General features: G+C 34.0%; 4 protein-coding genes across 4 annotated transcripts in view; 2 read left to right on the forward strand and 2 right to left on the reverse strand.

The window, feature by feature from the left end:
• On the reverse strand, window positions 1-3,984 carry LOC116849027 (mitochondrial proton/calcium exchanger protein). The gene is made up of 7 exons (XM_032825744.1): window positions 3,756-3,984; window positions 2,785-3,227; window positions 2,530-2,700; window positions 2,123-2,437; window positions 1,574-2,050; window positions 1,039-1,479; window positions 1-831 (listed from the first exon to the last, which is right to left on the reverse strand). Exons 1-7 carry the CDS (start codon window positions 3,808-3,810, stop codon window positions 427-429), a joined length of 2,307 nt encoding a protein of 768 aa, XP_032681635.1. The 5' UTR covers window positions 3,811-3,984; the 3' UTR covers window positions 1-426.
• A 2,056-nt stretch (window positions 3,985-6,040) lies between these two features.
• LOC116850049 (nucleolar protein 56-like) lies at window positions 6,041-8,936 on the forward strand. Its single transcript, XM_032827846.1, has 3 exons — window positions 6,041-6,234; window positions 7,110-7,678; window positions 7,892-8,936. Exons 1-3 carry the CDS (start codon window positions 6,232-6,234, stop codon window positions 8,787-8,789), a joined length of 1,470 nt encoding a protein of 489 aa, XP_032683737.1. The 5' UTR covers window positions 6,041-6,231; the 3' UTR covers window positions 8,790-8,936.
• Window positions 8,937-10,299: 1,363 nt separating this feature from the next.
• LOC116848761 (alpha-endosulfine) lies at window positions 10,300-12,376 on the forward strand. Its single transcript, XM_032825202.1, has 3 exons — window positions 10,300-10,683; window positions 11,132-11,251; window positions 11,358-12,376. Exons 1-3 carry the CDS (start codon window positions 10,642-10,644, stop codon window positions 11,526-11,528), a joined length of 333 nt encoding a protein of 110 aa, XP_032681093.1. The 5' UTR covers window positions 10,300-10,641; the 3' UTR covers window positions 11,529-12,376.
• A 219-nt stretch (window positions 12,377-12,595) lies between these two features.
• LOC116848754 (very long-chain-fatty-acid--CoA ligase bubblegum) overlaps window positions 12,596-23,113 on the reverse strand; it is a 16,817-nt gene continuing 6,299 nt past the window's right edge. Inside the window, exons 2-13 of the mRNA XM_032825191.1 lie at window positions 22,589-22,650; window positions 22,155-22,206; window positions 20,616-20,823; window positions 20,089-20,223; window positions 17,164-17,359; window positions 16,976-17,077; window positions 16,757-16,903; window positions 16,175-16,650; window positions 14,851-15,065; window positions 14,383-14,534; window positions 13,845-13,970; window positions 12,596-13,070 (exon numbers count right to left, since the gene is read on the reverse strand). Of these exons, the coding sequence (XP_032681082.1) occupies window positions 12,876-13,070; window positions 13,845-13,970; window positions 14,383-14,534; window positions 14,851-15,065; window positions 16,175-16,650; window positions 16,757-16,903; window positions 16,976-17,077; window positions 17,164-17,359; window positions 20,089-20,223; window positions 20,616-20,823; window positions 22,155-22,206; window positions 22,589-22,645 (2,061 nt within the window). The 5' untranslated portion in view covers window positions 22,646-22,650 and the 3' untranslated portion in view covers window positions 12,596-12,875. The remainder of the gene's footprint in view (window positions 13,071-13,844; window positions 13,971-14,382; window positions 14,535-14,850; window positions 15,066-16,174; window positions 16,651-16,756; window positions 16,904-16,975; window positions 17,078-17,163; window positions 17,360-20,088; window positions 20,224-20,615; window positions 20,824-22,154; window positions 22,207-22,588; window positions 22,651-23,113) is intronic.

Consider the following 23,113-nt stretch of genomic DNA (forward strand, 5'->3'; position numbering starts at 1 on the left):
AATATGAAATTGAAAAAAATTTAATCTGTTACTAAATCAATATTTCATACAACATACATAGCAGCATATATCCGCGTACACATCTTATGTGTACACAAAAATAAAATTTTATGCGTACACATTTTGGTACAATGTACCAACACAAGATTCTACCTTAGCGATAATTAATTGCGTTAACAAAAAGACGTTATCGCATGTGCTTCGCGCGAATATAAAACGTTCAATTTTCACGTAATAATGATGCGTCCTCTATTTGCAGCAAATAATGTTGAAAAAAGATTTTCTAAAGATGAAAAGAAGAAAAAGTACATGTGTGAGATACAATATACAGACGAAGATCCATACCAAAAGTTTATGGTGTCAAATTTCGGTAAAAATATTGCTCCGATAATTAAATACACTAATTTATGTTTCATTGTGCGCTAATCACAGCTGTTTGGAACCTTCCGCCTTCTTCGGTGTCGGTGGAACATTCGGTCTAAGCGGGGAATTTTTCATCTCGTCAGATTTGGAATTACTTTTTAGTGTGGCGGCTGATTTCTGCGTGTCTTCCTCAATAGACGAGCCTGTATAGGATGTATCAGATTCCCTAATGGCATCTTCTGCCAGTTCCTCCTTTCCAAATCTTGGCTCGGTTGTTACCGGTGTAGCGGGCACCGTGGATCTATGCGTGGCTTTCATATTCTCTTCCTGCTTCTCACTGGAATCCTTTTGTAGCTTTTGCATTTGTTCTTCCACTAATAACACTTCTTCCTTGTCCATTAATTCTATTAATTCATCTACTTGTTCCTTACTTAGTTTAACATCTTCTTTACTTATTAATTCTACAACCTGTAAAAATATATATAGTTTAGTATAGTTCTGTAAGAATTTCATTGTGTCTAATTAATATGAACGTAGATATTTTAATATAACTTATTATTAATATAACTTATTATTAATATAATGAGAGAAAGTTGTGCAGTCGTATCTATATAAGACTACGCATATTTTCGTATATTTATTGTGATTAGCGAAAGTTAATAGCATGCTTTGTACCTTTAAGACATCTTCTATCTTGATTGCACCATCTTGATCATCATCAATTTTCCCTAAAATTTCCGCTATGCGTTTTAACCGATGTTCATCGGGTACATTTTGAATTTGCTTAATAGCTGCAATCAACTCATCGATCTTGACTAACTCTTCGACATCTTTGGCATCCTTTGTCTCATCAGGGCCCAACGACTTCATTCTCTGCTTCACTTTCTTCTCAGATTGCTCGAGCTCCAATAGAACAGCATCCATTTTCGAGATCATCTTATTTACTTTGTTGAATAATCTCTTAGCACCTTTCGATATTTTAAGATTTTCTATATCTATCTGGCCTCTTGCCTCTGCTTTAATTTGATCTAATTCTTCAATATCCTCTTGATATTCGGCCATTTCTTCTTTAAGCTCCTTGATCTCTTCTTTCTCTACAGCCAAGTTCTTATTGTCCTAAAAATAAAATATATAAGATTATATAAAAGATCATATCATATACATAGATCACACACATAGATTAAAAAGTTGTACGTCTTATTCACACTACCTTGCCGATGGAGTCCAAAGCCTGTTCAAGAACTTTCACATCGTCTGTAGTGGTAATTTCATCTTTCTTGATGCTAGGTTCTGAGATGATTGATTGTGGCTCAGTTTCTTTCTTCTCCTTCCTCTCCTCTTCGATCTTACGCTCCTCCATTTTTATAATCTCAATATTTGTCCTGTGATCAAGTTTACCCTCTTTCTCTCCGATAGCACCTTTCGTACGAGCCACCACCGCATCGGGCAAAGCAGATATAGTCGCTTTCAACTTATCTGACATAGGCACCGTTTCCGGTATCATGAGCGCTCGTGACAATAACAATAAAGAGGGCGGAACTTTCTTATTTAAACTCAAATCCAACCACTGTAACAACTGATCTTTCAATCTGTTCTCTGGCAATCCGTAAGCACGCATACCGCGTGCTCTACAAGCTTGTTGTAGTTCGGCTCTAGTTAGAGTACTGACTCCTTCCTTTTCGATCAGCTGGAAAAAAGGAATTTAATTCAATAGCTCAAATCTCAAGCGATTTTACAAAGAAAAAAAAAGTATACATACTTTGTCGTCTGCAGCCAGGCTTCTTAATCTCATTCTAAGTAGAAATCGTAAGAAGTTAGTAGTGCCAAGTGTCTGTACATCCAATACACGACACAAAGCAATTAACTGTGGCCGTGAGAGGGAATCTAAAGTTATCTCATCCTCGAAAAGCTTGCTGAACTTCATGATTTCTTCATTGGTTGCAACAGCGCCAGTTGTTCGCACTTTATAGAAAAATTCTACGAACTCCTTGGCCTTCTCGGATCGATGGTTCGACGATTGCACCGCCATTTCATCCAATGTTTTTTGCAAAAACTTGGCCATTTCTATCTTGACCTACATACAGAATATTTACTGAGCTAATGTTTCATCAATCCTTTTTATCAGAATATCCTGCTTGCATAATACTCTAAATGAAATCTATTTACCTTTAGAGCCTGTTTAAGTTTGTCTTCTTTTTCAGTTGCTGTTTGAAAAGTAGAAGGTAACATGCCAGGGAATAATTTAATCGCCACAGGAAGTAAAAATTCCATAAATGGAACAATGATGAAAACAGAGAAAGGTATCAACCTAAACATGTCACCAGTTGTCTTCACCAGCTATCAGAATATTCATAATTAGCTAAGTTTATTACTAATATGATACATCAGATTTAAGTAACAAAGTTACCGTGTACAACTTACCAGATTATGTTCCCTTCTACTGAGCTCTTTGCCATGCAAAATTCTCCATATTAACTTTGCTGAAACTTTCATGTCAAGACCCAATAATCGAAAGCCGTGATAATAGTGCAATATTTCTCCCTTAACTTTCTGCCACATTGTGACTTTAGCTTTCTTCACTGGTTCAACATCTTTTACAACACCCTCTACTATTTTCTGCTTCATCTCTTTTTCTTCTTTGATATTCTTCACTGTTTCTTCAACTTTGGATGATGATTCTTGGCCTTTCCAGCTTGAAGTTAAATGAAATTTACGAATTGAAAGGTATATCGTATTATTAATGTACATTGGTGATGATATAGGTGCCAGCAATAATCTATTTAGATCACGTGAATTTGTGTAAATTAGAGGTACACCATTCATTGTATGGTTCATATTGTACCATAAGTTAAATGGGGAGTATCCTGAAACAAAAATTTTTAATCACCAATATAAAATATATAATAAAAATATTAGAACAAAAAAAAACATTTATAGTATATAGATTGAGTGTTGCAGATTAGGAATTAATATAAATTAATAATAAATGCTGATTTGTTGTTATTATCGATGATGCATAGTGATTGGAAATATTTATTATATATTCGTTAATAATTGATCCACATACAATCGTTTATATCTTTTGACAATCATTAATGTCGATGAAATATTTTCCGACGATTTGGCGTAACATAATCTATGATTATATCGTGCCTTTTACAACGTGATCCGATTCTAATAACGTATATTAATGATATTTATAAAAAAATAAAAGTGTCGATGAAGAACGTCAACGCATCATTAATTTTATGATAATCTATGCCTTATCTTCGTTGTTATGTAAATGTAACATTAGTCAGAGAAATTATCTATATCGTAGGTAGGTTACAAGAGTCATTACAAAACTATGTTAATCTATAATAGGATATGAAGTAATACTCTGTGACACGCACGTCGAACAACTCCACTGCGGCCAGTCATCATCTTCGTAAGGATCAAGGTATTCATGTCAATGTTGCACTTTCGCGGCTACTCGAATTTCTTCAAACTCGTATCGTCTCGTTGCATGCATGCGATAAATCAAAGCCATAACACGCCACCAATAACTTCGAACATAGCAGTCGGAGTCAAAAATTAGCTGGTATCATCATCGTAGCGAATTCTATAGCTAGATGGAAAACTTGATTGCATTCTGTTGTGTATAGGGAGAGCGAGTGTAATGGCTCCTGCACACAGGACGCGGCAAGCATTATCGCGTCCTGTGTGCAGAAGCCATTAGAGTGCACTCGGATAGAGAATCTGAACGCATCTAGAGAATCTCAAATAAAGAGAATCGCCAACTTGGTTACGTGGCCAGCTGATTGGCTGGCATAAATATATACGGATTTAAATATTGCGACGCTATGCAGACAAATGCTTATATATATATATACATGTTATATATATACATGTATTATATCATGTTTTTGCTAGCCAATCGCAGAGTAGCTGGTCACATGACCAAGTTGGCGATTCTCTTTACTAGATTCTCTAAACGCACCCATTGACCACGGTACGATTGGATACAGATTATAATGATTGGTTCAACTTGGTAATTCACTAGATAATTCTTTGCACTGGTTGGTGGTGTCCAATTATACCATGGTCAATCGGGACACTTCCGATTGGTGGTAAAGCTGTTTTGCTGAGGTTCCCTGATTGGTTAAGTATAAAGTGAGACAGACTTATCATCAAACCTATAAAAGCTCCCTCCAGGGCTGGTATTCCGTTATCGTGGTTCCGACAGTTGTCGAATCGGTAGGCGTCGTTGCGCAGTTTTTCCACGGTATAAAAAGCTGCGCAACGACGCGTACCGATTCGACAGCTATCGATACGCGGGAACGGAATAGTACCCCAGGGCTGCGTTCCAAAACTCTACTCGATGGGTAGTGTTACGTCCACGATAAATAACTATATAGGGAAATTTGAAAGTAGTGAAATCAGTGACTTACGTGGACGGTCAACAGAGTGATGACTCCGTTTTTGGGTCACTGCTTTTCACCGAGTTTACCATGGGTCTTCGGAGACTGGCGAAACGATCGATGAATCTGGCGAGAAATCAGCGCTGCTCGTTCTCCTGGCTCGGTCTCGGATGTTTCGGCGCTACGCGGGATGATGCGGCCCGCGATTCCGAATTTCGATTTTGCAACGTTCGAAAAATGAAGGGTAGGCAAAAGTAATTGCAACACAGTCGGATTTTACGACTAATATATTCCAAATAAGTACACGAGAATTACTAGAGACTAATTATGAGAAGAAATAATCGCCTTCTCAACAAATGCACGCGTTTTTATATGTCGCTTTGTCGCTGAGTCGTTTCCTGATTGGCTGATGGAGTCATGGAAATAGAAGAGATTCATTCCATCGGTATGATGTCACCGCGTCGATATCGCCGCGTCGGTCCTGAGTGGTGTTTGGATTCAGTTTTCATGCTCCTGTTTATGTTAGCAGCGGGACGCCTTATCGCATTGAGCGATTACGGTTTCTCTTGTCTACAGTTGATCCATCGATTTTAAGACTCTCTAACGACACGCAGTGTTCAGCGTTATAATTTTAATTATACTATTTAACGTGCGCGAATATACATATGCGCACGTACTTACGTCTAGTAACATAGGTATAAAATATCTAGTGATGTCTGAAATCAGACAAGTCGGCCTCCGATCTATATTAATATATTATTAATGTTTCAAAATAAGTCCGGATGTTACAGTAGAGTAGCATTTAATTGACTAATAAGAACAAATATAACTAGAATTTCTTTATCATGATTGGTCAATTAAGGTTGCTTTCCAACAAGAGACGCAAGTCGACACAAACATCATTCTATCTTTGTTCCACATTTAGTGAGTAACAAAGATAGGATGATACTTGTGTCGACTTGTGTTTCTTGTTGGAAAGCAACCTAAATGTACTCTACCCACCGAATAGAATTTTTGAACGTAGCCCTGTATGTATAGAGCTCATCAGCGGACCAGCAAACAGCTAATGGCTCCTGCACACAGGACGCGGTAATGGTTGCCGCGCGGCAAGCGTTGCCGCTTCCTGTGTGCAGCAGCCATAAGTCCTGATCCACTAGGTGTAGTAAGCTTTAAGCCTTAAGAAATTGACCAATCACAGTCAAATTTTAGGAAAATAATCGACTGTGATTGGTCAATTTCTTAAGGCTTAAAGCTTACTACATCTATTGTGGCTTGGGACTGACACACACACAATAACAGAGCTCACTAGCGACACGGAACGCGGCCATAATGGTACATTCAAGGCACGTGGCCGTTTATATATTGAGTGAGTTAACGTGAAGTAAGGTTGCTCAGAAATTGTAGTAGCCCGAAGTATTTGATCAAATTTTTTTGCCTAAATTCCTGTTGTAATTGTGAAGAAATACAAATGGTGAGTATAAATTAAACTTATATATGATCATGTATATTAGATTTGGTTTCCGGGTTTGAGCCACGTGGATTCTTTGTACGTTTTGCGAACATTTTAGTCCGCTTCAACCTAAAATATTAAATATGATCATGTAATTTTTCCTCAAATTATATTTGTTGTTGCAATTTTGCTATACAATTTTTTCTCAAATTATATTTATCTCTTAAATTATAGTTATTTATATATGATATGCAGCTTATATGTGACATGCAGCTTAATGTACATAATATGTTGATGCCACTAGTAACAGATTTGATATAGACAATATTCAAGTATATCTCCTAACACAATGACTTTATATATATCTACATATTTATTTATTCTTAATTCGCGTCTTTTGCCTTATGATGGCTTTCAGTTATTACATATTTTTACATATCCTCTCTGCCCCAATCAGAAGTCAATATCTATCTTTATTTTGAACTTTAGCTTTTACAATGCCAAGAAGTTCCTTTGACTTTATACGTTTTCCTACATGCCTTTTTCTTCATTTTTCCTTTTTGTCGCCATCTTAATCTATTTATATCTTAATCTATTCCTTTTTCCTTTTATACTTTTCTTATCCTAGGTATATCTTAATCTATACACTAACAAATTCCATCCTTTTGGATTTCTTATTATTAGATTTCTTATCCTATACCCTTGGAGGTTAGCCAAGCCTACTAAGATGAGTGTACAAAAATTTTTTCCTTTCTCCTGGGCCTTTAGCATAGTAGACTACTCTCGTGTATAGTCCACTGTGTATAGTCCACTGTGCTACACTCGCATTCAACCAGAAGTCTATATATATATATATATATATGGAGATCTCTAATATGTGTATTTTGGTTTTTCAGAAGAAGCTATTTATCCTGTTTGAGCATGCCTCTGGGTATGCAGTATTCCGTGTCAAAGAATTCGAGGAGATTGGAATGCTGTTGCCCCAAGTTGAAACTGCCATCACAGATTTATCACGTTTCCAAAGCATTGTGAGTCTTATTGGCTTCTCAGCCTTCAAGACCGCAGTAGTTGCTCTGGAGAACATCAACTATATTTCTGAAGGAGTTGTCTCAACACAGTTGCAGGCGTTTCTGGATTCCTGCATACCAAGATCAGCAGAGAAAAATGTTGTTCTTGGTGTTGCTGACCCTAAGCTTGGTGCCAGCATCACTGAAGCTCTGAGTATAAAATGTGATCACATGAATGGTATACCTGAAATCACACGTGGCATTAGACTTTATTTTCATGATTTGGTGAAAGGTTTCACCTCCCAAAGTGCATTAGTTGCACAACTTGGTCTTGGGCACAGCTATTCCAGAGCCAAAGTCAAATTTAATATTCATCGAGTAGATAATATGATAATCCATACTATAGGCTTGATGGATCAATTGGACAAGGACATTAATACATTTAGTATGCGTATACGGTATGTATGATATCTTTCCCACTTAATTGCTGTTAAAAAAATTTTATACATTTCATCAAGAGTAATTTTCAATTTATTTTTCTCAATCTAATTTTTAACAATTCTTAATTATATCCGAGTTTAGTCTAATAAAATTTATTTGAAAAAAGATGTTATTTTTGATAGCTTGAAATAAATAGAGCATTCGAAAATAACTCTCTGTTTGCATTCCAGAGAATGGTACGGCTATCACTTCCCCGAACTTGTGAAAATCGTTTCGGATAATCATATGTATGCAAAGGTTGCTCAAGTAATTAAAAATAGGAAAGAGCTTACGGAAGAGAAACTCGAAGCCCTCGAAGAAATTATCATGGACTCTGCGAAAGCGCAGGCGATCGTCGACGCGTCTAAGTCGTCCATGGGAATGGACATCAGTCTGGTCGATCTCATGAACATTGAGATATTCGCCGAACGCGTTGTCTCGCTGGGTGATTACCGCGAGCGTCTGGCACATTATTTGCGAAGCAAAATGTCCGGAGTGGCGCCAAATCTCGCGTCTTTAATCGGCGATCAAACCGGCGCTAGATTAATTGCGCACGCTGGATCACTCACCAACTTGGCAAAATTTCCAGCTTCGACTGTTCAAATTTTAGGTGCAGAGAAGGCGTTATTTAGAGCATTGAAAACTAGAGGAAATACGCCAAAATTTGGTTTACTCTTTAACTCTACATTCATTGGCCGCGCGAGTGCTAAAGATAAAGGCAGGATATCAAGATACTTAGCGAATAAATGTTCAATGGCTTCCAGGATCGATTGCTTCTTAGACGTACCGACCAATGTGTTTGGCGAGAAGTTGAAACAGCAGGTAGAAGACCGGCTCAAGTTTTTTGAGACGGGAGAGATACCTAAGAAGAACATCGATGTTATGAAAGAGGCCTTAGAGGAATCATTGGTTTCTATGGAGCGAGTCAGTACGGTGTCTCCCAAGAAGAAAAAGAAAGACAAAAAGAGAAAAATCGACGTACTACAGAACGGCCAGGAGAACGAGCACGTCGAAAACGGTCATGCTGAACAAACAGATATATCTGTGCCAAGGAAGAAAAAAAAGTCAAAATCATCGTCCAATGATTGAATAATGCCAAGCATTAAGGGGATGCTGAAGCTAAAAACTTTACCGACAGAACACTGACATTTTTCTGCAAAGTTTACGTCGTATTAATTACACATAATTACAAGTGCTTTTACGCAATGAAAGTACGTGCAAAAATAAATAGGAGCATTCGATATGTGACAAAAACAAACAAAATTTTTAATGTAAAATCTCAAGCTGTCAGCGTAATGTTTGCCTAATCGAAAAGTTCCGCAGCTTATATATATTAAAATTGTAAATGCTCCAAACAGAAAAATTTTGAAGAACATTGTTTTACCTTCGCATCTGCATTTGGAAACTTAAAAATATCGAAAAAGTTTGCAGAAAGATTTCTACACGTATATGGTTAGGTTTTCCGCGTTAAATATGGTAAAACAAACATGAATGTAGTAACACACATTCATGTAAATTCTGTATATATGTACAAGAAATACGAAAAGGATAGCGTGATTATGTTAGTGACGATCGTCTCTGCCGTTATTGGCATTGTTCGAATTCGTCATCGACTCCAGCATCCCTTTAAGTCACTATAATTTTTATTTCGATTTGTCATTATCTTTTTATAGTAACGAAGATGGTGCGTGAATATATATAATTGTTAATAAACAATTTCTGTATGAAATAGCCTGAGAAAAAGACAAATTTCTTTCCTAGTCAAAGATGAATCCTATGTGTAAGTTATTAATGCTAGCAAGTTGTCTTTCGAGATAATCGTCTCGTTATTCGTTTTCGTGGCGAAGCTTTCAATGTTTTCTTGCTCAATGTTCGGATTAGTGCCGATTGTTACAATTTTTTGATAAGTTACCGGACTATTGAATCATATGTCTGTCTTTGTTTTTTCTTCAAATTAGACAGAACAGACACATGATTTAACTGTCAATAGCTGTCAGCTACCAAGAAGTTGAAACAATCGGCATTAAAATTCATTAAGATTCTTTAAGATTAGTTAAAATTCATAAAATGCATGAAGATTTATTAAAATTTATAAAATTAATGTTATTGTATAACAAAATAAATTTTACGAATTTTAATGAATTTTAATTAATCTTGACAAATCTTAATGAATTTTAATAAAAAGGGGCTAATTCAAGGAGATTTTTAGTAAAATATTTCCATCAGAGATGTTGAATATTAAGTATGTTCGTGTTTTTCTTCTTGTTATTATTATTTTAGTTGGACTCAGACTTATCTCTCCTTTAAAGTATCGAGGTACGAATTCCAAAAAAATCAGGTTCGAACGTGTTTGAACACGTCTGAAAACGTAAACGGCGGTTAGGCCGGAATTACTAGGTAAGTTCGTGTTGCTCGCACCTTTGACACTTTTATGGGGAATTCACGCTGCATCCGAAATCCAATAGGAGAACAGCTTTCTAATAGAGAATTCAATTCTCCATTTGAAAGCTATTCTTTTATTGGATATCAGATGTCGAATATCAGACGCGGTGTGAATCCTCCATAACTTTATGTTACAACAGACACAGTGAAAACTCGGCCGCGTGAGCTCGGTAACGGCCATCTGAGAACATATGACCCCGCGCTATGTGACGCGCTCGTCTGTTCTGAGTGCGCATTTGAAAGCATTTACATTGATAATCCTCTTGATGTGGCCGATCTTGCCGCGGCGTCACGTCGATCAAAACACGTAACGACAGATCAGTTCCTGGTCTCGGCAATCTGACCGAAAAAACTGCACGGATCAACCTTGCTGTTATTGCGCCACTCGTTTAGCTTATGTACGTTATATACGTTAGCGTCGAAATTAGTATTCGGAAGGTACTAAGTGGCGCATCTGAGAGAAGTCACTGACGAGCAGTGCGTTTCAAAAGCCGCAACGATGAGCGACGAGCAGACAGGCGAGCAGAGTCCGACTACGGAGGTAAAAGGTCTTTTCGGATTAATCGGCCAGCAATAGATTAACCTTTAATTGTTATAGTAGATGTTAAAGTGTCAAGATCAAACACCTACTGAAATTTCGAAAGATTTTGCAATTTGCTCCTGAAATATGTTTTATAAAAATATATACTCGAATGTGAATTAAACTAGTGAACGATGTTGAGTTCTATTCTATTCTCTCTCATAACAATCTACTTTCTAAAATGGGTCTATGCGATCTACACTTTATCACATTAGTTAAGGGTTGAACTCGAGTAGAAGTATGACAATAAGGCAGATTGTAAGTCTGGCTATGTTATAAATATTGATAAATAAGTAAAAAGAGTCCTTCACACACAACATAAAAGTTATGCTTATATTGGACTTGTATTGTTATGCTTATATTGTTTGTTTATATATTATATACACATGATCTTTATCCAATCTTATAGTTGTCATCAAATGACATAGAAAAAATAGAAGAAGCAAAATTAAGAGCAAAATTTCCAAATGCAGCTGGCCGACCATTCGGTGGTCATTCCGCATTTCTGCAAAAGAGATTAGCTAAAGGGGTAAATATATTTATGATATGGAATTATAATATACATATGAAAAGGTAACTGTATTTTTCCTGAGATAGAAATTTGTAGAAGTAAAATGGATCTTAAATATTTTCAGCAAAAATATTTTGATTCTGGGGATTATCAAATGGCAAAACAAAAATCAACAGCCAAGCCAAAGCCAGCTGGTGTTTTGCCAACAGGTGATGCTATACCAACACCAGAAACAGTACCACAGCGAAAAACATCCATCATCCAACAAAAGTTCAATACATCGACTGCTTCATAAGATGCTTCTGTTGCTCTTTTAAGTTACACTTTGTTAATTAGTGTTATGTTTAGATGCTGAAGTAATATGGTACTGTCATATACAATCAGAAATTTGAATGACTCCGTGCTTGGTCGTTTTTTTAAACATCTTGTGTAAAAGACATTTTATAGTAGCATAAAAATCTTATATCCTTAGTGAATCAATTATTTTCTAGCTGCTCATCCAGGAAAACTGTAATATTATTAAAAATAGTGATCTGTATGTATGTGCCGCAATGATTTCCGAGTTTTGTTTATTTGAATGAATGAGTCACTATTGGCTGAAAAATTCATAACTTTTATATATCATTACATTTTTTTTATTATAATTATCTAATTAAACATTCTTATTTTGGACATGTATTAATATTCTCTGGTTTACAGATAACAATTTTAAAAAAATCTAAAAGTTATTAATGTATTCAGATTGTATTGTTAGCTAGCGCATATAATAAATACGTATCTTAGATGTACACATGTAAAAATTAATATTTGGAATTATTAATTTTGGAAAATTTGGGAAAGTAAATAGCAGTAAGGACAATTATCCAATGATGCAGGTTCTTGATTAAGTATAAGCATGATAACCTGAATGTATAACTTGACACGCACTCAATATACCGTAAGATTGAGTGTCAAAAAATATACAGATCTGCATTTCTCTCTCAAAAGTTGCTGTGATGCGCTTAGTAAGACTATTTTCTTACAGAAAGTCACATTTATTATGAGAATCTGAATGTAGGGTGAATGAATGAACATAATAATTTTAAATATAACTGCAGTTTTGCTTATTGTAAACTATATTTAGTAATATATCATAATTAAGAATTTCTATTCTTTTTATTCTTGTCTTCCCATTACAATGTTATATAAATTGGTCCCTTTTTAATTACTATATATATATTTGTGTGTGTGTATATATATATATATATATTTGTATGTATATTTATATGTACAAGTACTCACTCTAATTTTTATCTTTACTTTTTACATTTTTTGGCGGTATGTTTTGTATGTTTGTACAAGTTTCTATATACTTAAAGTTTCTTATATACTTGATTGAAAAACAATTTAATTCAAAACAATATGAATTCATTGGTGAGACAATTTTATTTTTACATATTTGCATATATCTTTTAGTGTGTGTAAAAAACATCTTTTATGAATAATATATATATTTAAAATTCTATGTCTTTTTAATCTATTTGAATCTGTCTCACTTTTGTGGAAATGATGCATGCTTTCTAATTTAATCGGATTTATAATAAATTTTGTTAATAATATATATTTTTTATTATTATATCGGTATGCAATTTATCAATTTGTTTCATTGGTATATTTTATCTATTAAATCCGCATACATATTTAGAACGACATTTTTCTTAAGCTTTAACGTGGGTCCTAATTCCCCAGTCGGTATTGAGAAATCATGAGGAAGAATTTCGAATTTTTGTACTTTTTGAGCGTTACTTATAGCATGTGTATTAGCTCTCTTGATTGCCTTGTCAATTTCTTCATATATCTGCAAGAAAAAATATACGCATTTTCTAATATATAAGCCAATTTGAATGAGATATTTTTTGTGTTATCTTTTTGCAACAAAAATAGAAAATTGACTGGCTGTATAATAACTACGAATAATTAATCTAATTTAAATAATAACTAAAAAATCTACAACGACAAAAGAGTAGTGAAGATTGGTTTGTGTTGTAACACCGTCACACATTTTTATCTTTCTATTAGAGATCGTCTATCTATTTCATTCGTGAAAAATGAAAAGTCTCATGGACGAATTCAATAAAACTTTTCATTTTTCAGTTTACGCGAAGGAAATAGATCGATTCACAAACTAGTGCTACGACTTTAAAACGTAACTACGATCCCATTGTAGATGGTTTTTTAGACTTAAACACTTATAATCACCACAGCTTTAGCTTAATAGATAGACGATCTCTTGGTTTATACTTATATTTATTTTGTATCGAATTATATCAGAGCTCGGTACGCGTTTCGCGTTTCGACCGATTTTCTATTTGTTCCGCCTAATGCTATTTCATTGTACAATTTCCCTTATTTCATTGTACAATTTTTGAGCCGCTCGAGACTGAAGAGCGTATGACTTGTAAACATATGTTCTAACAATTTTGCGCTATTAATAAGTATATGTTTACAAGTCATACGCTCCTCCAAAGTCGCAATAGAATAAGGAGAATAACGCTAGGTGAAACAAGTCGAAAATAAGTCGAAATGCAAACAACGCGTACGATATTTAAATCTTCATGAATATTTAACTCACCAATGGATCACGTGAGTTTATAACATCCGTTACTGTCGTGGCTTTACTACCAATAGATTTCACCCATTTCAATACGTCTGGATTCAGTGTATCTAAAGGCATCCCGTTATCGCTATTCATGTCGCTCTGGAAAACATCCGATAAGACGTATAATCATTTGATTTTTTGAAAGCAGCATTATTTTAATCAAGTGAGGAGGAGTAAGGGCCTGTTAAGAACCAACACGCAGATGTGATAGCGTGATATTAACTGAAACCATTGATCCATACACGTTAATTGAAGGACCGAAACGGTCCTTTTAATGGTATTTTTTATTAGATAAAAATAAATATTTCCTCTTTATACATCTGTGAGAACAGACACTAACAATTTATAGTTTTAGTTGGTTAATATCACGCTATCACATCTGCGCGTTGGTTTTTAACAGGCCTTTACTCCTCCTTGATTATGTGTCAACAAGAACCATATAATTTCTTTGTTTTAAACGCGGGCAGAAGCATTATTTTGTTCATATGACTGAGTATTTTATTTGTTGTACCTTAAGCGTGACGAACACTACCAAATATTTCCTCTTATCGCCAATTAACATGACATTACTTAACACCGGCAATTCTGTTAATATGGCTTGCTCTATATTATTTGGTGCTACATTTTCTCCGCCGCTTGTGATAATAAGCTCTTTTATTCTACCTGCAAGAGCGCACGCAAGGAGACATTACTATTCCTGGTAAAAATTTTTCTCCCTGATAAAAATAACGCACAGAAACAGACAGGATTTCTATCCGTTTCTAACTGTAAGCTGTACGTTCTATCTGCAAATACAAAATGCGGATAGAAAATCCGCATTTGCAGCAGTAAATTTTATCCGTTTCTGTCCGCAATTTTTATTAGGGATGTATAATCGCTTATATAGCAAAGTACGAAAATACAAGTGTTTATTATACTTGATAAGAGTTAACATAGCCACGTGTGCAGACGTGATAAACGATCAAGAACAAATACTTACCGGTGATGAATAGGGTTCCTTTTGAATCCAATTTACCAAGATCGCCGGTATGTAACCATCCATCTTTGTCTTTAGTTTCTGCAGTTTTATTTGGATCATTTAAATAACCCATAAATACATGTCGTCCAGCCATACAGATTTCACCTTCACCATTTTCGTCTATATTGTCTATTTTTGTATAGAGACCGGGTAATGTCACCCCAGTACCGTGAATGCTAGAACCGAAGATAACGCAATATATATATATATATATATATATATATATATATATATATATATATATATATATATATTATTACTTCAGCTACAACTACTAAAAAAAAGTGAAATAGTTTACAAAACTTCTCTCAACTACATTCATTTAACCATATCTTATATTAAACTTTTAATTATATATATATATATATATATTTTTTTTTTTTTTATTCTGATATCACAACAGTTACCGTCTACAACGTAACGTCTAAAATTGAGATATAAAACGTCTTGAAGACGTCTTAAAAACGTCTCAGAGGCGTCTTATGTTGCGAAGATTTAGAGATGGCTTTGAAACATCTTAAAAATGTGTTATGTCTTATTTTGAACATTGCGTTGCGTGGAAAATATCACAAATATCACAATTTAAATTTCCATTATTATATCACCAATATTCCATTATTAACTCATTATTAACTCATCATTATATCATAGTAATTACCTTATCCACTTTGTCTTATACTAACTTATCTATTTATTATTTACCTATTAGCTATCACATCTTTTAATTATCACAACTTTATGTATTATTATTTCCCTATTCTTTCTCTCAAAGATATAATCACAATTCATTTATTTAACACTGTATATTCTCATTCCTGTTTTTTCTTTCTTCTCTTTAATCTCTCCCAATAATTTTGTTTTTTCTGTACATAACTCAGAAAAAGTTTCCTTTTCTTAAAGAATCTTTTTAAAGTATTCATTATATCTAAAACTGTTTCCTTATTTCTCACCAACTATCTCATCTGCATACGAGATGGTCCAAAAACCCTATCATTATCTATCCCAGATAGCACAGAGAATTAAAAAAGAATTCAGTCATGTCACCAATTTTAGATGCAAAAAGAATTTTTTTCACTGAACTTTGAAGAATTATTTTTGCATTTGAAAATGAATTCAGAATTGGTGACATATGACTAAATTCTTTTTTAATTCTTTTTGAATTCTCTGTGCTATCTTGGTACTGAAGATAATGCAATGTATTGTCATAATAAATTCTAAGAGGTCAAATTTAAACGAGAAATATATCATAGAAGTTGAACAAGTTGAACAAGTAGATACGACTTACTTGTAATTGTTTATATCAGTTATTGTATGAGGTCCAGCAGATTCAGACATTCCATACACTTCTATCAGTGGTATATCTAAACTCAGGAAGAATTTTTTAACCTCCATATTAATGGGCGCTGCCCCGCTAGCGAATAAGCGGCATTTACTTAAACCCAATGCCATTTTCACTTTGTCAAATACAATCCACTTTGCGAGGACGTAGCCCCAATGCTTGTAATCCAAGCCATTCATTTTATTCATATAATAATAGAGTCCTTGACCTTTCGCCCATTTCGCGATATAAGTTTTTATAGTACTGTTACTACGTGCTTTCTCCAACATTTTCTCGTGGAACTTCTCCCACACTCTAGGCACTCCAAAAAAGATAGTCGGTTGTGCAACGTGCAATGTCTCCACTAACGAACCTTTCAGCGCATTTTTGTCTGCGAAGTATACTGTGGCTCCCATATATATGCCTAACAGAAGGTCGCACACCTGAAATGAATGAAATAATAGATTAACGCGAAGAATTCTCATGCGAAAAATTCTCTCTCGACGATTGGTACTTTCGATCGCGAAATATTCTGCTTGACGAACTCACCTGAGCTGCAATATGAGATAACGGTAAGTAGCTGATTAGAGCCTCGTCTTTGTCCTTTGTTTCTATGATTTTGCATATAGATTTTAAACTAGTCAAGAAATTGTCATGATTTATCATCACCGCTTTCGGATTTCCGACTGTCCCTGACTGAAAATATAATTGCAAATTAAGCGAAGAATATATCAAACAGGAATGATATAACGAATGTATTCAACATACCGTGTACACCAAAGTACAACACTCATTTACACCGATCATCTTTAGGGTAGATATTAATTTCTCGTCTGATTCCTTCTTCCCTATCTCCAATACATCATCCCACTAGAAAGAGAATCAAGGAACAAGAATAAGTCGCGTGGCATTCTTTTTTAAATTAATATTATTAGATGACTGCGATGTGTACGCACGCTTAAAACACCCTCCTCGGTAGGTAGGCCTTCGTATTGAATAATCGCCTTCAAATCTGGTAAATTGCTTTTTACTTTCAAGATCTTTTCCAACTGCTTTTTATCTTCAACGACTATAATATTTGCTCGACTATATTCTGCGCAATATTGGCATGCTTCCGGACTATTTGTAGTATAAACTCCTGTAGCAAGTCCACTAAAAACAGAAGTTAAAAGAAGAATAATAATATTAATATTTTTTTATTTAAGAAAGAATGAAGAAGTTAAAAGAAGAATGATAATATTAATATTTTTTAATTTAACCCTTCGTATACATACTGCATGGTTACCACCCATAACTAAAATTCAGCGCTCTGTACCTTTTAAATATCGTAATAAATGGAACTAGTGTAAAAAAATAAAAAAAATAAAATGAAAAAATAAAATAAAAAATAAAATAAATTTTTTCATATACTAAAATAATGGAACTTTGATATTCAAAATAAATATACTTTTTCTAGAGATGACTTACGAGACAATTTTTTTCTTAAAGATAAACATTTCAACAATAAAATGCTAAATTTTTACTTAAAAATAATAAAAATTACAAATTACAAATTTTTTTTGCAAAAACTCACTTTTTTTTAAATCACGAAATATAATAATTTTTTTTAATATAAAATTTCTTAAATTTTAATACCAAAATGTAAATACTTTCTATAAATATTAAAGTTAATCCATGAATTTTTTCAGAATTTTAGAATAAATATTTTAAAAAATACAGCTGTTCGAAAATTGTCATGGTTGGCAACCACTTAGTGTGTATGCGAAAGTTGAAAAAATAAGTATGTATACGAAGGGTTAAGATAATATATAAATAATAATAATAATTTCTCTACACAGATTGCGCGAATAAATACAAATCGGTGTTAGAAGTTCTGTTGAATTAACTTTTTGAACGCAGAGCACTTCAGAACTAAACTATCGCTAAAGACAATGTTTTAAGCTATCATAAGTCAGTTAATTAGTAAGTCAATTGGTGAAGGAAATAAAACGTATCAAACGTATTACATCAGAATACGACTAAATACTTATAGACTATCAGCCTAGACTACGTTCCGAAATGCACTGCCAGTATTAAAAATCTATAGTTCATGTTACGTATATTATAGAATTTCAGTACTGGAAATGAATTTCGGAACGCAGCCCTAGACTCAGTCTAGACTAGTCTAGACTCATTTTGTAGCTAACGTCGAGACATTTGCAAGACGTTGAGACAAGAAAATATAATAAATTTCAATTCCATAAAACACTTTTCGAATTATTGGTTGATAAAGTTTAGTATTGCTGGTATTAACATTATCTAAGATATGTTACGTGGAGATTGTATGGTCGGACTCTCTTGTTGTGTGTGTGTGTGCGTGTGTGTCAGCAAAGATAAGGACCAGATTTGTCATTCCCGCAATATTTAATGACTTCAAACTCTTTCTGTGTATATATGTTTTTTAATCTATCTACGGTTTGCCTATCTACGGTTTGACAATAAACATTTTATATTTGTATAAGATTTATTTCGTTCAATTTCTGAGCTCCTCTAAATTACGAGACTTAGTTGCATAAATATTATCTTTTAATTATCTCCAAAAAATATAAAGGTGATAAATCCAAAGGTGATAAATCTGGTAATCTAAGTAATCTAATTATATTGTAAAACAAACACAAGGGGTTTGAAGTCATTAAATATTGTGGGAATGACAAACCGTATAGTCCTTATTTCTGCTGACACATACATGCGCGCGCACACACAGCAATTCTATTGTACCACTTCTACCTATCTATTTGTCCGCACGCGCGGAAAAGTACGATTTAAAAATTCTTTTACTAATAAAGCGTAATAATGCGCCATCTTGTTGAAATCAAACATTTTGCATATCTTCAACAAATAAATTTTCATTTGCTGGTATAGTTTAATTTTGTAACAAATTTAGATATTTTTCAAATTTCCATTAAGAAAAGATAGATAGATTGATTAATACTACGTTGACATATGCCTACAAACCTTGAGTTTTTCAGAATATTATGTACGAAAATCACTCATCTAGTGAGGATTTCACCAGTCCAATGCAATTATTACAATTAACAGCTCCGTTTAATACAAATGTTTCATCATTCATTCAGAAAAAATAAAATAATAAAAAAAGTTATTGCTGTGGTCGTATCAATTCATCATTTCCTCGCAAAATTCAATTCTGTCAAAATCATTTACTTTCAGCTTATGAAAGATAGTTATTTTTTACAGATGATATTTTTCTTTTTTCTTTTTTCAAAGTTCTATGAATGAATGATTTATTTATGTCATTTACTTGCGCTATTTTATGTAAAGATGAATAAGGATTTTTTGTTAATGTTTGCAGAACTTCCGATATCTTCTCATATACCATAAATGTTTAATGGATATTCTAAGAACGTTCTAAAAATATTCGAATATTCTTAGAACGTTCTTAAGATATCTATTGAATATTTATGCTGTATAAGTTATTATGATCTATTGCCGATTTTTATTTTCCACTGCCCTTATAGAAATATCATACTAAGAATCATTGATAATTACTTATTTTCAGTATTAAAAATACTGGATAATAAGTAATTATCAATGATTCTTAGTATGATATTTCTATAAGGGTATGCGGTTGGTCTTTGACCGTTTGTATTTCTGTAAATCGTGTTATTGTTTTTTTGGACTGTAGATTTTGAAATATAATTACAATTTGGATATATATTATCAAATAAACTTCGCCTATGATCTATGACCTTGTTACTGTCACATATGACCTAAGCTTCATTTACTATCTTATTTCCAATGCATTAATAGTCATTACTGTCTCTGTAGTAATTATCAGTAATACTTTTCTGTAAGGGTGATATGGAATAATCGTAAACTTTTACCCAGCGTATATGGCCGCGAGATCGGCGATGAACCATTCAGGGCTATTGAACCCCAATATACAGACGCCATGATATCGCTCCAAGCCCAGTTTCAGAAATGCCTTAGCGACGGTTCTTACTATCTGCTCGTACTCTCTGTAACAAAAATCGATTTAATATCGCGAAACTTATTGTGATTGATGAATAATGAAACTATGCTAATGCTTATATTTATTTTTTCCTATAACAAATCAAAGAGTGCCATTTGCATTGTAAAAATTATGTTAATTATGATAAAAACTTGTGCATAAAAAATTTACGTCGAAAAAACAGCAGCGTAACATTTCGTTATATATTTTAATCTAATTTTTTTACAGTGTTGATACATAAGATATATACATCAAAAGAAAACTTCAAAAGAAAACTCATGCTACATGCGTACGATTTATCGCTCAACACTGTGGTTGGATGCTTTTTCACTCGGATGATCCGAGAAATGAGAAAGATTTCGATGGGACGTCTCGATTATCTCGGTTGTCGCGACGTACCGATAAGTATAAGTAGTTCTTTTGCCATCGGGACCGGGACAAGACACCAATGCCACGTGATCCGGATAGCGCTGCGCCGTTCTGGTCAAAATACCGGGTATCGATATGGGCATAAATGTATTATATTCGTTGCTGTCCAATTTTATTCGCACTTTGCCGTTCGCTTCGCACGTTACGTCCACGTCCGCAGGTAATACTTGATCGGGTCCTGCGAACGATCGAGTCAAGTGAAGAGACAATTTGACTTATTAGAATTCAAACCATTCATCCAAACAATTCGTGAGAATTCAAAGGATCACATTTTTAAGTAAAACGTCTGACAGACGTCTTTCGTGAGAATTCAAAGGATCACATTTTTAAGTAAAACGTCTGACAGACGTCTTTTAGACGTCCCGATTTTAGACATTATCCAGATAACATGCATCTAAAAGATATCGAAAAGACATCTTATGCAACATTTTGTTGCATATCTAAAAGATATCTAAAAGATATCTTTTTGACATCTTTTAAACATGCATGTTATCTGGGTATGTTGTCTGGGACTCCTTTCGGAGAGAAAAAAGGGAAGCATATTTTTCTTACCGCGAAAAGTAATTCTTAATTAGTATTCGAGTGTACGTGATTGTAATTGTTTGTTTTCAAATAGTATAGATAGTTGGTTTTTTGAATAATAATATGAGTATAAATGTTTCTTGATAAGAATCAAAAACACGTACCCAGCGAGAACCCATACAGGGTGATTCATAAATGCATGTCAATACTTTAGAAAGTAAATCTACACACTAAAATAAGTAAAAAGGTCATATGTCCTACATACTTTAGTTTTCATGTTATGAATGAAAATGTTTAAAGTATTCGCCTCGTGCATCAACACACGCTACTTAGCTCGAGTTCCGCACTCGTTCGCGCAAAAACATCAGGTATTCTTCGAAATCCATTTCAAATCCATTTCGTATCCTTTCTCGCAGATCATCTACATAACCATTTTGCCTTTTTTAAAACTGTATTGAGAACAATAACTTCGGAACAATAACTCGCGAGGATAAGATACTGACTGTTTGAAATTTTGTGCGATTTGTATTGATGGATATTGTTTATAATCATTAGACAAGGTCGAGACGTGCTAAGCTGTATAGTAACGTGTATTGATGCACGAGGCGAATACTTTGAACATTTTCTTTAATCATTCATAACTTGAAAAGGTATGTAGGACATATGTTCACATCACCTGTTTTACTTATTTTAGTGTGTAGATTTGCCTCCTAAAGTGATGACATGCATTTATGAATCACCCTGTATAGTACAAATTTCTAAAAGACTTCTTAAAGAATTCTAAAAGTGTTCTGGAAGACTTGGGAACTCTTTTGGAACTCTTTAAGAAGTCTTTTAGAAATTTGTGCTATATAGGAATCGACGAGTCATTTCCCGCTGGGTAATACTGCGATAATCGTGATAATTCTAATTAATTTTTTATGTAAGAAACGAAATGATTGACGGACGAATTAATAAGATATATAATGTTTAATTCAATAAAATTACCATCAAGTCCAGTCTCGCTAGGTGTTGCATATTTAACTGATTGATGTATAGGCTGCAACAAGTAATAAAAAGACAAGGCAAAAGAGTAAAAAGTGCGCGTTCGAATGTCAGAATGCTGTGATGATAATTTCAAACGAACCGTACTACGCAGAAAGTATTTAGATTTTTCAACATTTTTATGTTAAAGACAAACCATTTCTGTTTATAAACTTCTATGTTAATGGATGTTATCGCGCACTGATATCTGAGAACAAGAAACGAACCGTTGAATATTTTACTTCATTTACAAACTACAATGTGAAAAATCACACAGGCAGGAATAATCGCAACTTAATTTCTGCTTTTAGCTGTCCGTTTTTCAGTGCTTCTTCACGTTACAAGTACTTTTACAATGTAATCAACCGCGTATATTTTTCTATAGATATGCAACATACCTTACTGTCTTTCGTATATCCATTTATAGGCTCGTGTTGTGTGGGCCAAACGGACATTTTCTCTAAAAAGAATAATATTAGTCATAAAAAATTGAAATAATGACATACGTACATATTAACACTTTTAATGCTTTCTACGATTTTCCCAGATAACACGATGAATTCTTTAAGTGTTCCTAAAGTTTTCTCCTTTCCTGAATTGTACTTCCTTAGGAATAGGTAGAAAAATACTATAAGAATGATTTAGGAAGTTACATGCACCATAATTGCAGTTCCTCAGAACTTCTTAGAATATTCATATAGAATTACTTCAACTCAAAAAGATTTCTTCGGATTTAATAAATTTTATTGCATCCACACGAAAGAAAGATCAGAAAACTTTGGCCGAGTGTGTTTGTGTGTATCTGTAGATATCCACTTTTAATGCCATATGAGATGAAAAACATCAGACTCGACTGGGATTGAAAACTCGGGCCTTCCGCTTGCCAGACAACCGCTCTTTCCACTGAACTATTTAAGACTTCA

The sequence above is a fragment of the Odontomachus brunneus genome, unplaced genomic scaffold (genome assembly GCF_010583005.1).
Source record: "Odontomachus brunneus isolate Ranch 3 - 2012 unplaced genomic scaffold, Obru_v1 Obru_scaffold_005, whole genome shotgun sequence".
NCBI lineage: Eukaryota > Metazoa > Arthropoda > Insecta > Hymenoptera > Formicidae > Odontomachus > Odontomachus brunneus.